The following is a 24,991-nucleotide window of genomic DNA, read 5'->3' as shown; positions in this document are numbered from 1 at the left end:
GTCAGCTTTGACGTGTTCACAGGTTTCTGTCACCAGGACCTGAGCAGCAGCTTCCTTTAGATAAGGTTAAATAAAAGTGGGCGTGTCTTCAGCCTGAGGCGTTCGGGGCTCCAGAATAAAAATAAATGTTTATTAAGTAAAGATGTGTTCAGGCGTCACAGTTTATCTGGGCAGAAGTCACACTCACGTCTCTGACCAGACTACCCAATCATCACCAACCAATCACAGCACTGCATTCCTCCGACAGCACCTGTAAGCTGACAGTGTTGATTGGTCCAGGTCTGACAAACTGGTGTTTGCTAACCAGCTGAAGCTCATCAACCATGGACATGAGAAGCTTTATTAGAAAGAAAAGTGAGGGAGGGGCAGGAGGGCGAGTCACCAGCTTGTTGGAAATTCACCAAATTATTCCAACAATGCAAAGCTGGCTTTACTTTATGTGTCAGTCAAAGTTTATTTATACAGCACGTTTAAAACAACCTGTTGACCAAAGTGCTGTAGAAGTTATAGAAATATACACTGCATACAAACAGTCAGTAAATAAACAATAAATCAGATAAAACAAGTAAATAAAAGTGTGAGTGCATAAAAAGCCAGGATATTGAGCTCAGCTTGAGCTGAAAGTAAGCGAGGTTCCTGACAGGAAACACTAACAGACCAACGGCACTGTCGTATCCATGCAACAGGTTGGGATGTTCAAATAAAATGTTTCTGTTTTACTTTAATTCAGTTTGAGGAAGTTTGTCTCCAACAATGATAAATTAGACAAACATTCAAATCTATTCTCTGTGGAGCTTTGTGCTCCAAGCACATCAGGAAAGGATCTCCTGACGTCCAGTAAGAACAGGAGGAATGATGACCACCAGCCCCAAAACACTGAACTCAGCTTTTAACATCTGGATAAAACACTAAAAGTCGGCTTTCACACCTTCATCTGTCTGTGATGTGTTTGTGTCTGTTAACAGTCCTAACACTGATGTGTTGTTCAGCTCTGAAATGTGTCCACTGAGCCGTCCTGATGTGTGTTACAAGAGGCAGAGCAAGAGTCCAGGTGTGCAGCTCGTCTTACCTGCAGCTCTGATGGAGGATGAGGAGGATGAAGGCTGCTGCTCAGGAGGCTCTCTGGTGATTCTGCAGGTGGTGTCTCTGTGAAGAAGACGCTGCTCTCTCCGTCCGTCTCACCATATGTGAATAAAGAGAGACGGACGTGGACTCCACCTCCAACCTCAAGAATGGGGTTGGAGGTGGAGTCCACGGTGGAGACACCTGATGGGAACCTCCCACTGACGGATGCTTATTCAGCCTCTTCTTACACAAACAGGACAACAGCAACAGGAAACACTGAAATAAGTTTGTCACTGCAGGATTAAAGACATTCAACAATAATGCTCTTCATGTCTTCTTAAAGCTCTTTGTCCTGCTAACAGCTGTGATACAACTGCATCTACATTTTGTCTCACACTCTTCATGACTGTGGTGTAATGTAAAAAGATATTTGGCCTCACCCAGTGATGCATTTAATGCAAAAACGTACCATTTTTAAAATTTTGTTCTGAAACTTTGACAGCATTGATTTGTTTATTCATTTGTCTTCACAGGACCTGAGCAGCAGCATTCTTTAGTGCTGAAGAGGAAGTCACATGATGCAGCGTTGGTTCCTGGAACTAGGTCTGCTACATGTGCTGCGTCAAGAACTTGTACAGCTCCTCTTTATGAGGCTGTGCTCTGATCTCACTCAGAAGTCACTGGTTATTCAGGTAAAAGTGTCCCAGCATTTAATGTTCAATATTAAACTCATAGCAGAAGTTAACATGTTTTACAGCCTGACATAAAAACAGTTTGAGCATCTCTCTGTGGTTTTCTCCTTCATAATAAGCATAATCCTCAGTTTGGATCACATCATGGTTTTATATCAGGGGCGACTCCATAATGGTTCATGTGATGTTTCACTTTGTCACTTATTTTGTAGGGAAATATTTGGGGTTAATGCAAAAACAAAACACTGCACAAACATGGATCAATGCTCTGATCAAATGAATAGATTTTTATATTTTGTGCAAGACTGATGAGATATGTGCAAATCATTGTTTTACAGACAGGCAGAGCAGAGGGCGGAGCATGTTGGAGAGTCAGTCAGCTGACATTTCAACACCTCTGATTGGACAAAAAACTGCGTGCTATGTGAAATGTGTACATTGTCAGACAAACAAAGAGAAAACAAATGTCTTCATGCTTCCTCATCCATCTGTGAAATTGGAGTCATCACACTGACATTTGACAGATTTGCTCTCTAAACAGCAACAAAACACAATTTTATAAAAGTTCAACCTCACAAATGCAAAGTTTGAAGCCTTCACCATCCAGAGAATAAAACATGCTCATGTGTTGTAAACCTGTTTGTCATAAGTTCACTTCATTCATGGAGGCATAAATACCAAACATTATTTCCTTTTGACATATACAGTTCAGTGTTTGCCTCGAGCATAAACATGAACATGAGCTGTGTTTCTGTGGAAAACCAACCTGTGCTGTTTGTGATTCTGCTGAAAACAAGAACACAAAAATCAGTTATTGTAGTTTTAAGTGTTTAATGTGTCAAATTATACACAAACACAACCCTGTCACAGCAATGTTACAAAGAAACAGGGGTTGTTATTGATCATAAGTCAATGACCCTCTTAAGGCACGACCCCCACTGGCCTTTACATTCCTGGGACTCTCCACCATTTTGTTTCGGAACTGAAGAAGCTTCTTGGATGAGAAATGAAACCTCTTCAAGTAGCTTAAACAAGTCCAGTAACTTTTCTTTCCAAGCTCCTTAGACTACCATCAGTCGGATGGCTGAGATCCGTCAATACAAAATGAATACTTCCTTTTTAAATTTTAAGAGTTCAAATGAGTAATTCGTTAAATATAAACAACACTTTTATTGAGAGAAATGAGTTTGATACAACACAACTTTCAGCAGATTTACAGGATATCCTGCAGGCGTATAAATGTAACAGCAAAGTCTGTTTTTGGATCTTAGCGTTACTCTGGATCAGGTTCATCGCCACATCACCCGACTTCTGGTACTGATACCACAACATCTAATATTAAAGTTCTTATAAATTATTTTAATATGATTGACAACAGACCTCCTCAAATTTTCACACAAAGTATATAAACATTTAACAAACTGTTTCATGGAAGCACTGAGCACATGCACAATCAACCACTAAAGAGCCAGTACTGATGTACAGTATTAATATTGAAGAGCATTTTCTCCTCTGAGACGTTCACATTTAATCCCGGCACATTTCAAGAGAAAATAAACCTCTGTTTAGTCCTCAGTGGTTGTTTGTTTCTAACAATACTGGAATCCACCAAAGGCAAAGGCCCGACTCAAACAGCAGACACACCCATTCTCTAGGACTAATCTGTCCGAAGGCTTAATGACTACCATTTTCAATCACTGTCACTGTCATCCTCCTCTTCCTCCTGTTCCTCTTCCTCCTTCTTCTCAGTTTCCTCTACAAGTCCTGAGAAGAAGTCATTGTCACCATGGGCCTTCTTGGTGAGAGACTTCATCCGACCGTTTTTCTTCTTTCTCTTGCGGTACTCATCGACAGTCGTGTTGGGTAAACTGGAAATATCCCAGAACTTTATGAGCTGGTCTTGGGCGCAGCTGACCAGGAAACGTGAGTCCCAAGACTTAGCGAGCTCTTCAATGGGTTCACCAACATGCTGCCCGATGCAGCCGATGACTCGGTTGGGAAGAAGGTTGACGGCTCTGATGGTGGAGAGACAGAGTGTGTTAGTAAGTTATATTGACAATCTGATGTCTGATGAGTCTTAACGAGTACCATTTGTTTATCAGCTTCAACATAAAACAACTCTGACTCAATGCAGTTTCACAGATGATCAGACAAACGTGTACTGACAACTTTACAGATGGTGTATACTGGTCACAAATGAGACCAATTTTTTTTCCCAATGGCACGACGGTGCGACCAACTGTTCGAGTAACAAAAAAAAAAAAAAAAAAAAAAAAAAAGTCTTTGCAACTCTGAAAGTCTTCGTGTGGTCAACAGCAGACACACATTGTGCCCCTATCGTGGTCTAAACCAATCAGAGATAGTCAGGGGAGGGACCTCTCTGATTGGTCGTGGTCCAGATATTCATGTAGTCGGCGTGTACGTTTGAAAGTGCAGGGTGGGCGGAGAGAGAGAGGTGAGTAACCTTAACCCACCAGTCTACCGTTGTTTACAGCGCTGTCGGCCACTGTGGGGTTTTTTTTAACTTAAATGGACAAGAAAGTCTAATTTCTGCTGTTCAATACTGAAGACATTTAAACTTTTTAAAATTATGCAAAATTGCAGAACATTGTAGAATATTTTCAAGGTTATCTGCTATAAAAAGCCAGACCAGGAAAATCTCCTTCATGTTTTTCTGTGTTTTATTCTCAGTTACTTTCACACAAAGGCATCTGCTGTGATGTTCACACCTCTGATGAAGTCTCACATGTGTCAGTACTGATAAACGATCAGAATTATATTATTTCTGACTGTCTGAGGCTAAATTGAATCTAATCGGGACCTTGTGAATTGGAATTGAATGGATTATAGAAATCAGTGATGATACCCAGCCCTAGTGAGCAGCCTAGGCCTGAGAGAAGTGGATGTAGCTGTAATAGGAAAAGAACTATTGCTAACTTTTTTGTTAACTTAAGGCCTGATCAGTCTGAAATTCACAGCCACTGCTCTGACACAGAGCCATCAACCTCTGAACGCTGAAAAAGCCCAGTGTATCCAGAGAACACTATATGTTGTGGTAAATGCACTGCCCAAGTGTCCCCTCTCCCCACTGCCTTTCAGCGACAGCAGCAAACAGAGGAGGCCGATGTGATGATTAAGTTTAAGATTTTCTACAATATTGCCAAAGAATACCAAAGCACTTTAAGCACAAGCACAAGATTGTTAGTTAATCATTTACAAATCAATATTGTCTGTATTGACATCAATTTCCCCCCCAAAAATGTGCACATGTAAAACTGCGGTGTTGAGCGATGTGGTTGAAAAATCTGGGTACGCCTAACTTTTGTGCTAGGCGCACCCAGTGCAACTATGGCAAAAAGTTAGTCTGGCGCCTGCTGGTAGATGATTTTTTCTTGTCACCAACATGTTGCACAGATGCTAAATTACCTGAGTAACACTCTGTGTTTTAGTGATTCTGCAGTAAAGGCTAACAGACGGCTAACAGGGCTTTTAATCGATAGTAATGTCAAAAGCAAGAAGAACTTTCATAATCTGCTCAAACTGGCAGATATTTCCAGCTGTATATCACACTGTATTTTGTATTAAACCTTCAATGTTAACACAACTCACCTGATGTACCCGTCTGTGGAGGCGGTGCACATGATGCTGTCAGTGATTGGGAGGATTTGGTCTATGGACTCAGCCTTGAGAGCGAAGCGGTCACTGGTGGCTCCAAAGCCGTTCCAGTTGAAGATGTAGATCGTCCCCTCGCTGGAGCCGCAAACCACCTTCTTGCCCCGTTTCATCAGCGCCACTGAGGTCAGATCACCACTCTGGTACTCTGACAGCAGCTCAAACCGCCGCCTTTTGATGTTGAAGACGCCCATGGTGCCATCGCCACTGTGACAAATCGCAGCAAATCAGATTGGAGCTCAGATGGTGAGCTCAGGATCACCATTTCTGGCTTTTTTCTGTACCTTAACTCCATCATATCTAATAAAACCCTGAAACTTTATGTTTTCACTAAGAACACCTAAGCGCATAAAGTTCGGTTGAAATTTGGGAAACTTTACAATTCATGTGATTTTTTTTATAGCTGCACGTGACGTCCAGGTGAAAACTCCAAGGCTAAAAACATATCGAAGCTCTGCAAAAAACTGCAACCACCCCAAGCGTCACAGTCTGTAATGGTTTTGGGTTTCCTTGGAGTATCTTGAGTGTCTTACTGATGTAAAAACAAAAAAAGAAGCTTAAGTTAAGATGAGTCAAAGAGTTGCTGCTGGGTCAGGGTTTGATCGCTGATGGTGGGCTGCAAACTGGCTCAGGCTTCAAGCCTTTTGAATTTTAAATGAGTCGTCCAATTCCATCAGGTGAGCTGCTGCCATGACTGACTTCTTGTGGAACTTATTTCTCGTGAAAACTGTACCAGGATCTAAATTAATGTTGTTTTCAGTTGGATGTCAACTCTTCATTTTATTGCTATAGCTCTGTACAGAAGTCTTGAGTCACCCGTCACGTCTTCATATTTTCCTTCCAATGAGTCAGGCTTTCTTGTCATTTTGAAAGCAGTTTGGAGCAATCAGACGCTTCACATTTGGGAAAGAGCTTTATTTTACAGCATTATAATGATCTTAAGCACACTGCCAATGCAGCAAAAACATATCTAGAAGGTGGTCATAGCAACTATTGACTTGCAAGCTTGTTAGAACCATACAAACTCTTTTGCTCTTCTATACTATATTTTCATAAATGCCTGCACATTTGCCATTTTTCTGGCAAATATAAAGAAATGAGGGCTGCCTCAGCACTTTGCACAGAACTGTATCTTGATTCACTTTATAGTAGCAGCTGAGCAGCACACGCGCTTGATGCCAAGTTGGGAAAACTCGACATCAATGACACTGTGATTATCAAAACATCAGAAGAAGATCCAAGTTAGACGTGAGCCTTCAGTCAAATGTACGTTCAAAACAAAGTGCTGACAGCCACCAGTGCTGCTCCTCAGCCTCGTAGCAGCACACCTGTGTTATTAAATTTGACAGGTGATGTTTAGAAAAACTTGACCTCTGACCATGACCTTTTGAGGCCTGTCATATTCACATATTTTGGTGGTCACGCCGTCGGCCTATCACAGCTGAGAGGTAAAGACGAGACCTGCCACGGTGGTATAACTTCTAGAGCAGCAAACTATGGAGGAGTTTTCTTATTTTCTACATTCAGTTATGCACGTTGTTAAACTTACCTTATTGTCAAAGCTGGATAGAGACAAAAAGTTGCAACTTGGGGTTTAGTATATTTCACAAGGTTAATTTTGCATGCAGACTGGAGCATCAAGGAATCGAACCACCAACCTTCTACCTCCGGAGCTACACCTACACCACTGTGACACTTGGAGGCTGTGTAAATATGATTTGTTTGGGAATATTTCCAGTATTTATCAAGTTTTCAGAGCTTATGCTCTTCAGAAAAGAGACTCTCAGAAAATAAAGTATTAAGTGAATGTAAAGTTTGCATGGTTGTTGGATGTGAAAAGATCCAAGTGATCCAGAGAGACTTTTGAATTGTTCAGTAGATTTTGTCTATAGTTGATCAGTAGTTGTTGTTACCTGGCTGTGAGCAGGATCCTCTTGGCTTGGTCCACAGTGATGTCACTGATGTAATCCTCGTGGTGTTTCAGGTCCATGATGGCAGTCCCCTTCCTCATATCCCACACCTTCGGAGAGGAAACAAACGACAGGGAGGTAAGCCTGAATTTAAAAACTGAACTCACTGAAAGGGGACATTGTGGCCACCAAAGACCAGAAGAAACAGGGCGACAGCATCAATCAATACAGCAGAACCCATCTCCAGTGCTCCAGTGGCGGTGTGCTTAACATCACTGCAATGCTTTGTATTGAGCTGGTTAATGTAAGGCTTAGACGCAGCTGATTTGAACCCATTCCATGGAGCTCTCTACGCACTGTTGTTGAGCTGATATGAAGGTCACATGAGGCTTGGAGGTCTGCAGTAACTGACTCTGCACAAAGTCAGCGACCTCTGCACACTATGTGCCTCAACATCCGCTGACCCCACTCTGGCATTTTACCACTTCATGGCTGAGTTGCTGTCATTCCCAATCACTTCCAGCTTGTTATAATACCACGAACAGCTGACTGTGGAATATTTCGTGTTGAGGAAACTTTATGACCGGACCTGTTGAACAAGTAGCATCTCATGACGGTACCACGCTGGATTTCACTGAGCTCCTGAGAGCGACCCATTCTTTCACAAATGTTTGTGGAAGCAGTCTGTATGCCTCAGCGTGGCAGTGGAAGTGAATCAAACACCTGAATGTAATGTTTTGGATGAGTGAATGAATACTTTTTACAACAGAGAGTGAGAACCCTGCAGGGAACAAACATTACAACACTTTGTTTCCATCATGGCTGGCACTGCATATGAAACATCCGGACAGCACTACATGGTAATTAGCACATGATGCACCAGTATAAGCATAAATGGCAACAACGGCTGCCACTTGCTTACAAGATGTAAATAATGAATGGACTAGTTGTTATGCACGGTTTTTCACTCTGAACTCTGAATGTGCTTTACACAACTTGCTCCATAGACTGCATGTCTATGTCAAAGGATCACGGAGCCCAATCGTCCAGCATGGTTGGACTGCAGCTTACAATTGTAGTCGTTCTTTTCTACTCCAGAGGTCCTCTGTGAGCTCATGGGTCACTACAAACAGAACCGACAGAAGGTGAAGAACAGGTTCACGGCATGTTACGGCGAGCAGAGCGATGACTGCGGCCGCAAACTGAAGGAGTGGAGAATGGTGAAGTCTGACGGGGGCGCAGAGGTGCAATGTGCTCTACTCCAGGCTCTGCTTTCTCATCTAATCCTCGCTCAGGATGCAGCAACTTGACTCCTGACAGGCACAGGTAAACGAGACCATATTTGACCTGTTTTGGCTTCCAGTACATTTTAGATTTAATTTGAAAATGTCTGTTTTAAGTCACCAACTGCAGTCTCACCCTCTTACCTTTGTCAACTTTTAACTAAGCACGCTGCAAACAGATCTTTAAGGGCAGCTGACCTGATGCTTCTGGTTGTTCCAAGAAGCAGACTCAAGAACAGAGGAGACAGAGGCTTTGCTTCAGTTGCTTCTAAACATCAGAACCAGTGCACCTCTTCAAATTATGACCCCTCCAACACTCAACATCCTCAGTGTTTAAATTTTGAATTGTTGTGTATTAATGACTGAATCTGGCACAAAAAGATCTCTTAAATCTCTTTCTGGTAACTGGGTGTGTTCTAAAAACACAGATTCAAATTCGGGGTAAAGACGGAGCGAGACCCTGTTCAGACCTTTAAGGTGCCTCCATCGTCTCCGGTCGCCACGATGTTCTCGTCTACAAGGAGCAAACTGTTGATTGGCGCCCCGTGGGCCCCTCGGATCCGTGTGACCAGCTGCCCCCGCTCCACGTCCAGTTGGTGCACGGCCTTGTCTCGGGACACGCTGTACAGCTTCTCTCCGTCCGCCGTGAAGCGAAGCTGGCGGCAGGACTTCAGGTGGTGCCCCGAGGACCACAGCTCCCGGTTCTCGCCCTCCGTGCACGAGTACGAGAAAGCGTACACGTCCCCGTCCACGTCCCCGCAGGCCAAAACGTCCCTGGTCGGGTGCAGAGCAACCGTGTTGGCAATCGCTTCCAGCTGGAGGTCCATGGGGGTATCTCGGATTCTCGGTCCTTGCGGCTCGCCCGCATCCTCGTCTTCGTCCTCATCAGGGTCCGGATCTGGCTCGGAGCCGGCCGGCTCAGAATCAGACGTTTCGGGGTCTTGGGTGGTTTCCGGAGCTTCTTTTTGCTCAGTTTCCGAACTTTCTGACGCTACTTCAACGTGTTCCGTGGTAGCTGCCATGTTGTTTTGCCTTTCTTCTTCTTTTACGTTGAATTAAAGAAGCGATGCAGGTGAAAACCAGCCTCATACCGCCCCCAAGCTGTAGTTAAATAAACCACACATACGCAGGAGAACACTCAGCAAATTAATATATTTAAAGGTCAAGAGGTAAAAATAAACATGCTAAAGCTTACTCGCTTATATTGTGTGTTCTGAGGGGAATATTTGTAACTCTTTAATATATATAATCATGTGAGTACTCTTTGATGTTCATCTAAAAATAACTAAATTATACCAAAATTACTAAATTTAATGAAATATAATTTAATCTGATAAACTGCTCTAAAATTGAGTATAAGATAAATAAAATGCATTCAAAACAAATAAAAATAAATACGTATATAAAAAAACTTTAACCAGCCAATCCAGCGCTGATCCGGAAGCGACGTACTGACGCTAAAGATGGCGTCAGATTCAAACGGCTTCGGTTTTAGTGCGACAGTAAGTGTTAATAACAGTGTTTTAAACGTTTTCTTTCTAAATGTGTGCTTAGATAAGATGCCACTGAGCGTCGCATAATGATTAAACACGGGTTTGAAGCTAAAAAAAACCCTCCAATGTAGGTTATTTATTAAGTAAGAGTATTTTTCGGGACTGTTTATCGTACGAGAACAAAGCTTCATTAACAAAACAATGGAGTTCGTCGCTGACTCGATAGATAGCAAGTGTCAGAGAGGTAAGTGAAAACTCAACAATTTGGTTAGGATGAAGACAGTATTTTAAATAATTCGGTACACATTTAAGCCAACAAAGACTTATGTAAAATGATAAAAATCCCAACAGGAAACACCTGACAAGTATTTATAGCGCTTGAAGATATACGTAGAGATTTAAGTTATAAAATAGAAATCTTGCGGAAATACGGTTTTTTGGGGGGCTCTGTTACTGATGCCGAATTGATCACCTGGTCCGTTTATTCATCACTAGTCGTAACTGTTTTTGTAGAACTTGTGCAAGCTTTATTATTTGTAGGCAATAATTAACTTAGACGATTTGTAAACAGAGCTCGCTGTAATTTCGTGTGCGTCTGCTGGCAGGGCAACAGCAGCGTCTAAGCAACCAAAAGAGTCTCCGGGGTCACAAAGAGGAAATCGGACAGCTTCAGGCGTGACAGTAACAGACATTTAAATGCAATTCCAGGTTCACTGAACTCAGATATGCAGACGGAAACAGCAAAGAGGAGGAGACAACCTGACCGAAGCGAGAGCGGGGAGAGGAGAGCAGAGCCGCGGGATATCGAAGAGAGACCCGCGGGCAGCAGAGCCCGGAGCTCCGGGGAGGACAAGGCAAGGTGGGTGCAGGCAAATTTTAAGACCTAGTTGGCCTTAAAAATGTAAACTTTGGATGATTGAAGAATTAAATGACTGTTTTTTCTTTAGTTTTAAGATTTAAACTAAAATAACAGCCAAAAAGGGAACAGTTTGAAGGGGGGGGGGGTTAAAAGCATACTTCCACATATTTTTTAAAAAGATCTTAAAAAGGCTACTATATAAGAAGTTATAATTTTTACTTAAGATAACTCTTTATTGTCATTGCACAGTCATACATAGTACAATAGTACATTGGAAAACTGTCCCACGTACAACACAACACGACATTATAAATGTTGAAATTAGTCTTTTATGAATGGTATAAATGAGTCATAAAAATGTGGGGAAATAAGCTTTAGATTCTGTGAAGTTTGAGATAAAAAGTCAGAAGATAAGGTGGAAATTAAACAAAAATGTCGATTTTTTTTTTTTTTTTTTTGAAGAATCTGAAGAATCTGGACAGAAGGCTGATTAAAAACAATCTGCTCTTTGAAGGTGTTCACAGCATCAGCTAAATTTAAAAATTATTACATAAAAAAAATCACATTTCTGAGATTAAGTTAAGCTGTTATGTGGGTATTTAATAAAAAAAATTAAAAAATAGTTTCTTGCTTTCTTCAGGTCAAATTTGAGCTTTGACGCTCCGCAGCAGAAACAGAAGCAGGCAGTAGGAGACCGACGAAGAAGGAGGGCTGAGAGGAAAGGAGAGGAGGAAGAGGAGTGGGAAGAGAGAGGAAGAGGGAAAGACAGAAGCGGAGGACATGGGGGGAGGGGAGGGAGGAGGGTGGCGTCAGAAGGGCACGATGGGGGCGAGGACTGCAGGAGGCTCAGGTGGAGAGTCAACGATGTGGAGAAAGAGAAACTGCAGCTGAAGGCGAGCCACAACCAGGAGGTGAGCTACAGCCAATCATAACCTGCAGTTCCTCTAATGTCCACTTGAGGCTCCAGCAGCAAAATGTCCAACTTTAAACATGTTTACAGCCTGCTACAAAAACGGTTTGGCTCTCAAGAGCTAATTTCCCCCTTCATGTCATCTAAACAGTCTAAACAGAGGTGAATCGTTTAATAAAGTCACCTGAAATTGTGACCAAAGATGAAAATCATAATTATGATTAAAAGATATGAAGGAGTGAGAAAGAAGGTTCAGAGTTTTGGCAAAAAAGTGCAAATAATGCATCGAAAATCCAAAATGTTCAAGATAGAAAGACAAAACTTTGGACAGAAATTAATAATTAGCAAATGATAAATAATCAGCTACAAATAAATAATAATAATGTAAGTGTGTGTGTGTGGTTACTGTGGTGTTTAAGGTGTGTCGGCTGCAGGCAGAGCTGACCCGGCTCCGGTGTTCGGTGGAGCGCGGCGAGGCTCAGAGGGTGGAGCTTCAGTACCAACTGACTCTGAGCCGCAGAGATGCCGAGCGAATCACCGAGCTCAGCAGAGACAAACAGGCGCTCACAGGTACACGAATCCAACGCACCTTTCTGCTTCATGCTGCGTGCGATCCCCCGCAGGAGCAGGCTTCCCGAAATCGGCCAATTAGAATAAAGCTGGCAGTGTAGTTTAGTGCAACACATGATGTCACTTTAACAGAGCAGACTTTTAATAGTCCTTCCTTTTTGATTGTAGCGTGATCTGTGAAATGAAGTGCTACAAAGTTCTGTCCTTGTAGAGTTTTTCATGTCGACAAGTCAAAGAAATATAAGAACTCTTCATCTGTACTCAAGAAATCCTGTCCTCAGCAGGACCGCATCAATCCCTTGCTCTATAAACGTCGTGGCTTAGAGCACCGACAGCTCTGACAATGTTTGTGTTTGTGTGTTAGAGCGAGCGGCGCAGCTCCAGCAGGCGGTCGAGGAGCTGCAGAAAGCTCTGGACATTACGCGGCAGGCCAGCGAGGGAGACCGGCACGCTTCGCAGCGTGAGGTGGAGGAGCGAGATCGACTGATTCAGAGTTTCAGCTCTGAAAACCAGAGACTGCACCAACTGCTGAAGGTTAGAGTCACAACAGAAAAGAGCTCTGTTTTTAGTCTTCATGTGACAAAGAAAAACTCAGAAATGTAACTTAAACATGATTAAAACATTATGTCATTTACCAGCCTAATAATAGGCTGAAAAACAGATTGAATCCAGTATTTCTTCACCCTCAAACAAGTTTCTTGGGGTTTGGTTTGTGTCTTCTGGTCTGCAAGGATCAGGAGGTTGCTCTGGAGGAGTCAGAGACGAGGCTGGCCAAGTTGCAGACAGAGCGAGAGAAGGAGGCCGAGGTGAAAAGACGACGTGCCGACGAGCTAAAGCAGCTGATGGAGAGAGAGGAGAGGAGCCGCAGGGAGAAGGAGGTGAGGCCAGACCCTGTTCCTGTTTTTAACATTGGGTGGGAAACGGGAGAAAGAACAGATGTGTGTCTTCTCTCTCCAGCTGCTGGAGCAGAGGGTGAAGTCTCTTCAGTCGAACATCGAGGCAGAGCGAGGTGCTCACCTGGAGACAAAGTTCAACTCTGAGATCGTCCAGGTAACAAACGCGCAGAGTCGGAGCTTTAACATATTCAATTAAAGTGCAGAGAGGTTTTCACTAACAGAGAAAACACATCAATAGTTTTTTAAACACCTTGTGATCCTCAACTCGAATCAAGGACCAGCTCTAGTTCAGAACCTGTGAAGCTGTTAAAAATGCAAACAAGGTGAACGCTTTGGTTTAAAACAACATCCCGGCTTCAAAGCAAGCACTTTGAGTCAAAGTTAGGCCCTTTGTAGTGCAATACGGTGTACATCAGTCAGCCATTTAACTTTGTCCCTTTTTCTGTCCATAATGCTCTTAAAGTGTTAGATCATAGAAAATCTTCAGGACTGATTTAATAGATCCTTACTTTTTGACGCTGGCAGCGCATTTTGTGGCAGAGCCTCCCACAACAAAGGAGGTGACCCAGCAGTTGTAACTAATTATAGACCAATATCTGATCTATCTGTGCTAGCCAAAGTTCTTAACCTTCTAAGACCCGAACTCTTCCACAGCATTTTTAATTTCTCTTTGATATTTGGACAGATTGGGACCTGATGAATGTAAAAACAAAGAATTACCAGATTTGTTTTTTACTTGATTTTTGTTTCTAAGAAAAATGAGAGCCACATATGAGGACATTCGTTTAAAATTTTGATAGAACAGTAGCAGTATAATGTCCTCGTAGGTGGATATCAGGCCCCTGTAGAGCAAAATTGAGTATTTTGGTCTAAATAACCCAAATGTGATGTCCACATATGTGGACGCCAGGTCCTAGGAGGTTAAAATAAAAACGATTCACTAAAGGAACTCATAAAGAATCACTGAAGTATCAATGAAGTCTTATCAATATCTCTCCCTGTTTATGTAACCACCAGCTGCGTGTGCGGGACCTGGAGGCGGCGGTGGCAGTGGAGCGGTCCGGCCAGCAGGAGGCACACAGCAGCCTGGAGCTGCTGAGAGCTCAGTTCAGAGAGGTGGAGAACGCTTACAGCCGGGAGAGAGAGAGGAGCAGCAGCACTGAGCGCGCTCTGGAGCGGTGAGGTCACTGCAGAAAATGCGGCTAAAAAAAATATATAAACTGTCATCTGATCTAATCAACCAATCACATCACTAAAGGCTGGATGTATTTTCTTTAGTTGTCTGTAATTGGGATTTCTAACATGTGCACAGGTTGCAGTTAGAGTACGAGCAGTGCAAGTCTGTCATGAGCGCTGCTTTGGAAACGGAGAGGAAGACGACCTACGACCTCTCAGAAAAACTTGAGGAGGAGGAACGACAGCATGCAAACACACACTCACTGCTGGAGCAGGTAAAACGTACACACACATGCTTTAACTTGGTGTGTTCATGTTTGTGTGTCGTGTGCATGTCGCGCTACGATCATATCTGAATTCTTCTTGCTCATTTCTGTGAACTGTGTTTAGGCCGTTCAGAGGCAGTGCGACACAGAGGAGGCGTTTGTGACCTGTGTGAAACAGATCAGAGGCGCTCTGCAGCAGCACACCAGCGAACCATCAGCGCAACCTGCAGAGGATGATGGGAAACAGAGTCTTCCTGCTGAAGTCCTGCAGCTGCTGAGGACCACGCTCAGCTCATACCAGCAGAGGCTGTTAGACGCTGACAGACAGGTACAGATTCCTCTCGTTTATTTCTGCGTTTCTTCTGGTGAATTGTGATTTTATTCCTCTGCTCTTCTTCTGTGGCAGCTCCAGGATCTGCTGCTGGTGTCGGAGAAGCTGCAGGAGGAGAACCAGACTCTTCAGCAGCTGACCTCAGATCAGAGGAGTCAGATTGATGTAAGTACAGGTCTTTATCCTAAATGGAATCCCAGACAACGATAGGACTAATGTGGACTGCCAGTGCTGGAAAAGTCAGGAGCACTGGATGAGTTTTCTTTTTTACATAATAAATAATGGTAAAAATAAATAAAAGTGCTCCTTGATAGACAGAATCCAGCATGTATATAAATCACATGACGTGATATAAGCAGACATAAGAGTGGAAACACCAAGTTTGCTTTTTTGGACAGATGGGACTAACACAAGTGTGTCTCTGTGAAGCAGGGACTGTTACTTTCAAAGGACGTTTATTTAAAGATTCTCAGTACGTTGGTGGAAGGTCAGGATCTCTGTGTAATCTGCAAAGACATTTTCTGGTTTGTTGGAAGGTGAGGACATTTTTATGTCTCAACCTGTTTTTCTCTCTCTTTTCTTCTCCAGGAGTCTCAGCAGGAGACGCTGAAACTGAAGGAGGAGGTGTCTCGCTTACGCCAGGAGAGCTCTGATTGGTCGACACAGAGTCAAAGCCAGGAGGCCGAGCTGCAGAGAGAGAGGGAGGAGAGGAAGAGGGAACTAGAGAAGGAGAGGGAGGAGAGGACAGCAGACGTCCAGGAGATAACTGAACACTACAAGAAAGAGTCGACGGTGCTGAATCGAGATTTTTAACATTTGTTATGATTCTGGTGCTGCATTAATCTGTCCGTTACTTTCAAACTATTTTTATCTTCTGTTGACTCAATTTAAATGAAAAAAGTGAAACGTTGTCAGTTAAACACTTGTGTTGTGTGTGTTGTGTGGCAGCAGAGTCACAGTTTGAGCCTGCTCTCTCAGCAGCATGATGTCATTATATCATTACAGCTGAGGCTTAAATGCATTACAGCCTCCTCATACTGAGCCTCTGTCTGTGTGTCAGGCCCATCTGTCCTTCCTCTACTGCCTCTACCAGCGCCTGCTGGCTGGCTGCGTCCTCCTCGATCAATCTCAGAGCATTCTGGGTAACTTCACCTGGAAGGAGCTGTGTGATGTCATCAGCGAGCAGGTGGACCAGCTGACCTCTGACCTCAAGAAAGCCAACAACAAGGTAAACCAAGCTGAATTCACCCACTGATACCCATCCTGTCTTCACCTCAAAAACATTTTTTACTTTCATATGAACACAATTTATAAAATAAATGTGTTTTATTTAATAAGACTTGAAACTAGAATCTGAAACCAGGATTAAGTGAAGTCCAGATGAGTCGCCCCCTGCTTGTCATTAGAAACAATCCAGGTTTCGTTTCAGGTGTTTTCTGTTCAGCTCTACTCTTCAGACCCCAAGAATAAAAGTATGATTGACTAATCACTGCAGCTCTGATGATTGTTCCTTTGGTACAGAGCCAATAAAATTTGTTGTTAGTGAGAACTTTGTTTGCCTTGACTAACTTCTTTCACAGCCAGATCTTAAGAAAAAAGGTAAATTGTTTAGGTGCAAGTGCCAAACCTGGTCAGCACAGGGTTATTTAAACTCTAGTTGCCCTTAAACGTGTTCACTCTGCTTTCATGAGTTACTCACCAGTATCTGTCAATCCCACTGCTTCACTGGTTTTCCTTGATGTTGAGAAAATACATCTCAGAGCCACTTTGTGTCACCAAGAGTCACCTGTAGATGCTGAATGTCATTGTCCTTCTATGGCAGGATGACAAGTTATAATTTGAAGTAGCCTAACAGTTGCATCAGTGACTGCATACAATCAGCAACTGGCTGTCAAATGAAACAAAGAAAGTACAATTCTACAAGATTTCAACGATGTTTAATTATTTATTATTGCGTTTTAATTATTTTTCACAAAGATGTAGTTTAAGGTTCGTCCTTTTTCTTTGTCCTTATTTACATTTTACAGTTTTACAGATTAAAATTACTGTGCTGTAAATACAAGAGAAGTTGCGCCAGGTTAATAAATCTAAAATCTAGTAATAGACCAGGGTCTGCCTAGTAGTGACGTAGTGTGTATGGTTTCTGGCTATCATGTCAGAGGGAATCAGTTCCTGTGTGGTCACAGCTGTAGATAACTTGCATTTAGATGTGTTTGCCTACTTGATAACATGTTAGTCAAAATATAGACAGTCTGAGTGTTGAATTTGAATCAATTGATATTTTGATGGTGAAAGAACTTTACTCGAATGCCAGTCAAATTTCTGTTTGTTTAAATGGGCTTCATCTGATAAAAGTGGCTTTATCTTGTTTAATGCTAGCAAACATGTTGATAAGCGATATAGGAGCGAGCCGGCTAACATTAGCTTCCTGACTATATGAATAAATTGGGGTCTTGTCCAGGACTGTGGCGTCATTCAGAGGCCTGAGACCCCCAGAGTATTTTCACAAACCGGTGAGGTGACACTGAGCTACAAGGTTTCACTTCCTGTACCTGCCAGCTGTGACACATCTGCAACAGTTTGCTGACAGACTGTGAACATTATATTTCCCATGTGGCTAAAATGTTGAAGTGCTCTTCTGCCCCTCCCCCACCCTGTTTTTCTTTGCTCTCTCGCTGCAGATCGCCCACTTGCAGAGCGTGTGCGACAAGAAGAGTGTGTGTGTGCGCGAGCTGCAGCGGAATCAGGAGTGTGTGTTGTCCCGTCTGGAGGAGAGCGTGAGGAGGAGGGAGGAGGAGTGGAGCAGACAGCACACGCACACTGTGAGGGGGCTGCAGAGCGAGCTGCAGGTAACACATACACACACACTCATCTCTGGGGTGTTTCGGCGCCTCGTGTACGTCAGTCACGTCGCCCTGCAGCGACAGAGGCACTGTGAGCTGAATCAGCAGGATGGAAGCAGAAAGATTTCAGTTATCAGTCCCTTTGGTCAGATTCTCCGAAGAGACGAGACGACAGATACAAAAATCATCTGTTCACTTCCAACTTTGTTGTCTCCGAAAGCATAAAATTCTCTGCAGCAACATTTACAACAACAGAAAAAGTTCACCGAAGAGTGAAGAGCAGAAAAAGGCAAAGCTTAATAGGGATTTGTTACGAAGTTATTACAACCTTTGTGTCACTGAGCAGCGTCACACTTTACACGTTTTTTCTCATGAAAACGCAATAAATGCGAAAGCAGAGAAGAAAAGACAATAAACATTTCATGTTTAATGTAAAAGAAAATAAGTAGCTTTGTTTAACCGTGTAAACAACTGTCACCATTAAAAATACCGTGACACCCAGCATTAGGGCTGTTCAATATAACGATATATATCGGATGACGATATAAAAACATCTATCGTTTCATTTTACGCTATCGTTTGTTTCGTGGTGTCGCAAAATAAACTGTTTACGGCAATATTTTTTTATCGTTTTGATGGTCACTGTAGTGGCTATATTAATTTCTTAAAGTTCTCTCTTTCTCTTATATGTAATATAACCACACTACAGACGGACAAGCGCCTGTTTTTATGCGTTGTCGTTAGCAACAACGACGGTAAAACCATTGTGTGGCTCCATCGTCTGCTTCAAAATAAACCGAATCACGTAAAAGAGAATGCAGAGAGTTTACGGATGAGAAGCAAAAAAGAGCCGCCAGGTGCTAAAAAATAAACCTTAGACTCAAACAGGCTTTTCCCCGCAGCACGCCGTGTAATAAATACTCACACTCCGTGTTAATACCAGACGTGCACAGTTACCTAAGATCTGAAAATGGCAGATTTTGTTTGTTTGTGTGTTTTTACGTTGGAGGCGGCATACACATCAGCTCCGCCCACTTCCTTCTCTTTGCTGAACCAGCGTGTTTCTGATTTTGGATGCTAACGCCTCCACGTTTTGTTCCAGCTCTGCCGCTCTCAGTGCGACTCTCTCCGTGATCGCACCTCCTCTCTGGAGCAACGCTGTTCTTCGCTGACCTCTGACCTCTCCCAGCTCAGAGGCCTCCTCTCTCGAAGTCGCAAGGAGTCCTCGTCCTTCTTCTTAGCCTGCGCCCTGCTGGGTGGAGCGCTGAGGCACGCTCACCACCGTCTGTGTGGGCTTTCTGAGCAGAAGAAATTCCTGTGCTGGCAGCTGGCAGAGCGGGAGCAGCTGGAGGAGGAGGTGAGGAGGCTGGTTGATGCTCTGGAAGGAGAGAAAGACCAAGAGAAGGAGGAAGAGAAGAAGAGAGAGAGGACGAGGAGGGCAACGAAGAGGTGGAGGAGGACTGTGTGCGCTGTGCTGGCAGTGAGGAGGTGGTGTTCGCTGGCCAGGAACACGACAGTGTTGCTTCGTCTGGAGAGAGGAGGCGGAGCTCCAGCTGTCTGCGTCTGTGGAGGGGCGGATACGGCGACACAGAAGGGTCGAGACACAGCAGGTACACACACCTCCACAAACAAGAAAGGAAACACTTTCAGTGTGTTTGTAGCAGCTCAAGGAAACACCGTCTTCAGAAGGTAACACACTGATGTTAGAGATGGTGCTGAGGCACACACAGACTGTGCTGCACTGCTGTGTGTCACTGATGTTGTGCAGCAGCTGAGAGAGCAGCGTAAATACTGTGTATCTGAGTGTCAGTGTAATGACAAGCTACCAGATTCACATACATGCTGTGGAGCTGCGGTCCTGTGAAAAACAGTTCAGCCCACGATTCAGTCGCTTGTGGAACGATCTTTAGCAGCAAGAAGTTGAAGTCATCACTTCCTGTATGACTATCGATCTCTCACATCTCTGTGGAGGAAATTTGTCCCACTCTGCTTCACAGCATTGCTTCAGATGATTGAGGTTTGTGCACAGATCTCTTAAAGTCCTTCCACAGCATTTCAATCAAGTTGAAGTGTGGACTTGGTTAGTTTGGTGGGATCGTCGTCCTGTCGTATGACCTGGTTTCAGCCAAGCTTTAGCCGTCGGATGCATCTCCTCACATTTGAATCTTAAATAACAAACAGACAGTTGGTATGAGGTGTTTAGTTTTCTCCAAACATGGTGTTGGGCATTATGGACAAACATCTCTGCTTTGCTCTCATGTGCCCATCGGTCACATCGTTCCAGAAGTCTTGCGGTTTCTTCAGATGCAATTAAACCATGCTACCTTATTTAAGAGAGAAGAGGCAGGGTCTTGAAATACCCAACAAGCCACACTTGTTCTGTTGTTTTCTAATTGTACCGTCGAGAACGCGAGCATTTAGCGTGCTAACTGAGGACCGTAGAGCCTCAAATTACACTCCGACCTTCAAGTGAATTTGCGGGGAGGTCCACTGCAGCAGCAGCAGGAAGTTTGGCAGCAGCCTCCAATGTTTTCCATGTGGGATTAATCTGTTCTGACTGTAGAGGTGGAGTTCAGATTGTTTAACAATGGCTTTCTCCTGCTGTCATAGAGGCGCTCACACATGATCGTGAGTTTAATTGAGTGCTTTTGATTATCAGCACGTGGCTGCTGCTTAGCCTCTGAATTCCTGTGGGCGCAGTAAGGGTGGACTTAGTTTTTCACACGTCACTCCTGGATTTAGACGCCATTTTTAAAAAGTAAATAATGACACAGTGTGATATGTTGTGTTTTGTAGTTGGTTTGGGATTTCCCAAATTTTAAGATTGAAGGATTTTCATGTCCTGATTTATAAAACCTTAGAGTTTTGGCACAGTTAGTTCATTGGCAGACATTAATAAGTGTTTCATTCATGATAAATGTTTGGTGGAGTGTGTTTAAAAAACAAAAGGAAACTGAGAAACTTTTCTTTTTTTTTTATTTAGACAAAAAGCTGACTGACGGTCGTGAAGGTCTTTGTGCTCGTTTGTTTGGATCTAAACGTCTCTCATCCACCATCCTGACCTCCATGTCTGACCTGCAGGAGGCTCTGGGAGACTCTGGTAACCACAAACACACACACACACACACACAAACAAACACACACACACACAGACCTCCTCAAAAACATCTTGTTTCTTTTGTTTCTCGAGATTCGTCCCCTCCACTCTTGCTCTCAGTGGCTTGCGCAAGCTTGTCCCGCCTCCTTGATCTCCTCCTCGACCAATCAGAGTCCAGCCTATCATCCTGTGGCGTGAAGGAGGAGACACTGAGCAGCCGAATGAGGCTCGGTCTGAGTAGCCTGACGTCTTTGCAGTCTGACACAAAGGTCGCTAAACACAAAAGAAACTCAATTTTATCTGAGAAACTGTCTCCCTCTGCTGACCTTTGACCTCTGTGCGCCAGCAGAGTTTGGTGTCGGTCCTCCAGCAGCATTTCCTGGTCTTCAGCCAGCGGCTGCATTCGGCAGAGGTGGAGAGGCGGAGCCTGCGGCTGGAGGTGGCCAATCTGAGGAAAGGACTCCGGAAGGAGACGAGCAGAATGGTGAGGCAAAACACACACACACCTGCATGCTAAACACCTTCATGACGTACGTGTGTGTGTGTTCAGGTACCAGACGAGCGTTTCCAGAGTGTGTGCGTGGAGCTCCGTCAGGCTCTGAGCAGAGAGCAGGAGGCTCAGATGCTGATCCAGGAACAGTCCAACCAGCTGCACACGCTGCAGCGGCGAGTCGACGAAAATGCTGCCGGGCAAGCTGAAACACAGCGCACACTGAGACAGACCACACAGGTACGCCACACACAAATATTCACTCTGCTCTTTTTGAACATCAACAAGTGTGTTACTTGCAGCAGGTGGGATTAGGCCACGCCCACACAGAATCTGACTCGACCTGGGTTTGATGGACGCTCTATTGAGAACATGTTCACCACTTTGCCTTCTGTCAAACAGCCCTTTCTACAGTAAGCAGGAAGTCACCCAAATTGCTGTCCACCAGACTCCATTCATAAAAACAGTAATTTTACCTCACAGAACACAGAACTGCCTCCTGCTGCCTCGATTGATCGGGCAAGTTTGCCCTGTTACGTGACTTTGGTGTTTTGATCCTTTGGTTCAGACACAAACTAGAAAAGTCTGACCGCAGCCCCGTCATCCTGTCAGAGAAAAGTTAAAGTTTAGTTAGTGGAGTTTGGTGGAAAACAATTCATCATCTGTTTCCACAAATAGGTGGGTAGATAAAGCTTTAAACACATTTCAAAACCAATGTAAGAACTGGGTGAACTGGAACTTAGAAAGTGAGACGCTCTCTCTGATGCTATCATGTTTAATGTCAAACTGCACGGATTTTAAATATACAAAAAGGTACAAATCAAAAATCTAGCATTAATATTCTACATTAATAACCAACAGGAGGAGCAAGCCCCACTCCTTGCTGTTACCTTACGAGAACCTAGAGTTGTTTACTGTGAGCTGTTTAATGGTGATGTTGTCAATAATTTACCTTCACAGTTAATGTGGAAAAGATGCCTGCAAGCCTGCACAGTGGACACCTTAGCCCTGGTGCAGTGATGGTTACTTTCAGGTAACTCTAGGTCTCTCTCTCTCTCTCACCAGGTGCTGTCAGAGGCTCGGCAGGAGGTGAATCGGAAAGAGCGCTCACTGAGGATTCTGGGTAAGCACCTATCAGGGATTCAGAAGGGGAAGAAGCAGGTGGAGGAGAGGCTGCAGCGAGCTGAGGAAGAGCTGAGCGATGCCAGCAGGTAGCGGGCCTTCTTTCCCTCCGCCCAGAAGTTTGTTTACTGTGAGATTGTTGGTTGTTGACGTTGTTGTTTCTCAGACGTCGGGACGGTGTGGTCAGCTTCATGAAGGCTGCAGAGGCGAGTTGCAAGCAGGTGAACACATGCGCACAAACACACACACACAGTGAGGTGACCTCACTTTGACTGCTGAAAACTCACTCTGGGCCTCACAGTTGTTGAAACAATGCAGTGTGCTCTTCAGTTCAGGGACAGTCTCGTCCAATCACAACACTCTCTGAAGGCCAAGCCCCGCCCCTTGCTGTTACCTCACGAGAACCTAGAGTTGAGTGGAGCAGAGAGCATCATGGGAGCTCCTGAGGCGACAGCGTGCCAGGTAGCAGAGCGAGGAAGGAAGTGTCTTTCTTTTCTTATGTTTTCCCTCCTTTCTTCTTCCTTCCTTCTACACCTTTCTCTCCTCTTTAGCCTCCACCCTTCGCCGCTCTCAGTTCATCCCTTCATGTTTCTCTTCCTGTGCAGAGTTTTCTCTCCGCCGTCTCTCAGCTCTGCCACACCTGCAGCTCCAGGATTGATTGGCTTGAGCAGGAAGTCTCTGCCCACCGCAGTCATGTGACAGCACTGCGTAGCGAGCTGCAGGATGCCTGTCTCCGTGACAACTTGGCCTTTGTTCCTGTAAGACTCCCTCTCCTTTAAATACTGGTCTCTATAAGCCTCTATCTTTAGTGTAATGAATTATTTTTATACATGCAACAATTCCTGTTTACAATAAATATTACCTTTGTTTCTCTTCAGGTGTCTGATTTCACAGAAACCTTTCCTGTCGCTGACTTGGAAATACCTCAAGCTGTTCCCCTCTGTGATTTGTCAAAGAACCCGATGATCACTGTAAACCACTCCCCCTCTAAGGTAAACCCCACCCCTCCATCAAAAGCAAGTTCCTCCCCTACATCGGCTTCTTGCAAAGTCACCGTGGGTCAAACGAAGTTGAAGAAAGCCACAAAAAAAACCAGAGGCCACGTGAAGAGCGGAGGGCGGAAATGATCACATATATAATGATACAAACCACAGAAGAAGAAACACTTTTTTGAAGTTGTGGAGGCATTCTGATTTTAGAAACTTCTCCTTCAAATAACCAAAACTTTATTCATCTGCAGTAGCGGGCAAACATGCTCTCTCCACAGCTGTCTGGTGACAGACGCCTGAAGGCCAGATGGTCGAGCGTTACGACGGCGACTCGGTGACGGATCAGCAGCTGCCGCTGCCACCAGAGCTGCTGTCACTCAGACGCTACTGCTCGTGTGCTGTGGCCGAGTGCGTTCTCAAAGGATTCATGTGAAAGAAAACATCACAGAGAAAGCGTGAAAATTCTTCTTTAGTGTGTTCAGTCGGTTTTACTCAGTTACCTCACTGCAGATTTTCTGTTCGTGTTACTTTTTCGCTCTCGTGTGAGCTGAAATTTTGTTTGTTTGCACACAGAACTCACGAGCAGATACATGTCCAGCTAAAGCAGAAAAACTAAAGAAATATAAATGTATGTTTTTTTGTTTATTGTATTTGTTTTTACTTATTTATTGTCAGATTTTCACTGTTAGGAATTAAAAATAAAAAATAAAACACTAAGGAGTGACGGCAGCATTTTCATTTTACTAATCTGAACTGAACACAGCAAATAATTTTTAAAGGAGCAAAATGATCACAAACAAAAAAATAACCCCAAATAATCTCTAAGGACACAGGACATCATCACAGACACAAAATGAGTCCTTAAGAGGAAAAAGTAGAAAACAAATGACTTAAAGGAAAATTAAAATTATACAATTAAATAAATAAACTAAGCAAAAAATAATAATCTCAGGAACACTGAATGACCACTAAGTTTAAACATACATGACCTCAGAGAGAAACAAATTCCTCCAAACAAAATATTGCAAAAATAAAAAACATTAAAGATCAAAACTGAAGTTGTGAAAACAAAAGTTTTCAGCAGGAAAAGCAATCAAGACAAACATTTCATAACTACTGCATCAGCACAATAACTCTGTGTGTGTGTGAAGCCTCAGGCGGTGTGTGCTTCTTTTTTTTATTTGGCATTACCATGAGACGGCCAAAGAAATGTCCTCGGGCTCTGAGTGTGTGACGTCTTTACAAAGTGACTTAAGCTGCTGACACACAGAGAGCCGCGCTGATTCAGCTGAACGCGACTCTCTTTCCTCTGGAGGGGTTCGTCGTT

The 24,991-nt window shown here is 43.7% G+C and overlaps 2 protein-coding genes across 4 annotated transcripts; one reads left to right on the top strand and one right to left on the bottom strand.

Annotated features, from left to right (window-relative positions):
- Positions 1–2,907: 2,907 nt before the first annotated feature.
- wdr55 (WD repeat domain 55) lies at positions 2,908–9,673 on the bottom strand. The gene is made up of 4 exons (XM_085390653.1): positions 9,093–9,673; positions 7,343–7,449; positions 5,367–5,636; positions 2,908–3,772 (listed from the first exon to the last, which is right to left on the bottom strand). The coding sequence occupies exons 1-4, from the start codon at positions 9,642–9,644 to the stop codon at positions 3,448–3,450; spliced, it is 1,254 nt and encodes a 417-aa protein (XP_085246779.1). The 5' UTR covers positions 9,645–9,673; the 3' UTR covers positions 2,908–3,447.
- Positions 9,674–10,065: 392 nt separating this feature from the next.
- Positions 10,066–24,381, top strand: ccdc171 (coiled-coil domain containing 171). Of its 3 annotated transcripts, none has more exons than XM_085390460.1 (24): positions 10,066–10,124; positions 10,824–10,974; positions 11,615–11,885; positions 12,304–12,454; positions 12,819–12,988; positions 13,186–13,332; positions 13,412–13,504; positions 14,368–14,528; positions 14,663–14,801; positions 14,917–15,120; positions 15,199–15,288; positions 15,712–15,915; positions 16,184–16,351; positions 17,805–17,972; positions 19,069–19,576; positions 20,950–21,066; positions 21,157–21,332; positions 21,413–21,547; positions 21,614–21,793; positions 22,619–22,764; positions 22,842–22,896; positions 23,006–23,137; positions 23,281–23,433; positions 23,554–24,381. In XM_085390460.1, exons 2-24 carry the CDS (start codon positions 10,841–10,843, stop codon positions 23,800–23,802), a joined length of 3,951 nt encoding a protein of 1,316 aa, XP_085246586.1. In that variant the 5' UTR covers positions 10,066–10,124; positions 10,824–10,840; the 3' UTR covers positions 23,803–24,381. The 3 variants fall into 3 exon arrangements, with proteins under 3 accessions (XP_085246586.1, XP_085246579.1, XP_085246569.1); XM_085390453.1 differs by having other exon boundaries at positions 10,070–10,359; positions 21,184–21,332; XM_085390443.1 differs by having other exon boundaries at positions 10,070–10,359.
- The last annotated feature ends 610 nt before the right edge of the window (positions 24,382–24,991 follow it).

This window comes from Rhamphochromis longiceps, linkage group LG3 (assembly GCF_057381845.1).
Source record: "Rhamphochromis longiceps isolate RC_006_pf linkage group LG3, R_longiceps_female_GT1.1, whole genome shotgun sequence".
In the NCBI taxonomy this organism is placed as follows: Eukaryota; Metazoa; Chordata; class Actinopteri; order Cichliformes; family Cichlidae; genus Rhamphochromis; species Rhamphochromis longiceps.
This window is presented reverse-complemented; position numbering and strand designations above follow the sequence as displayed.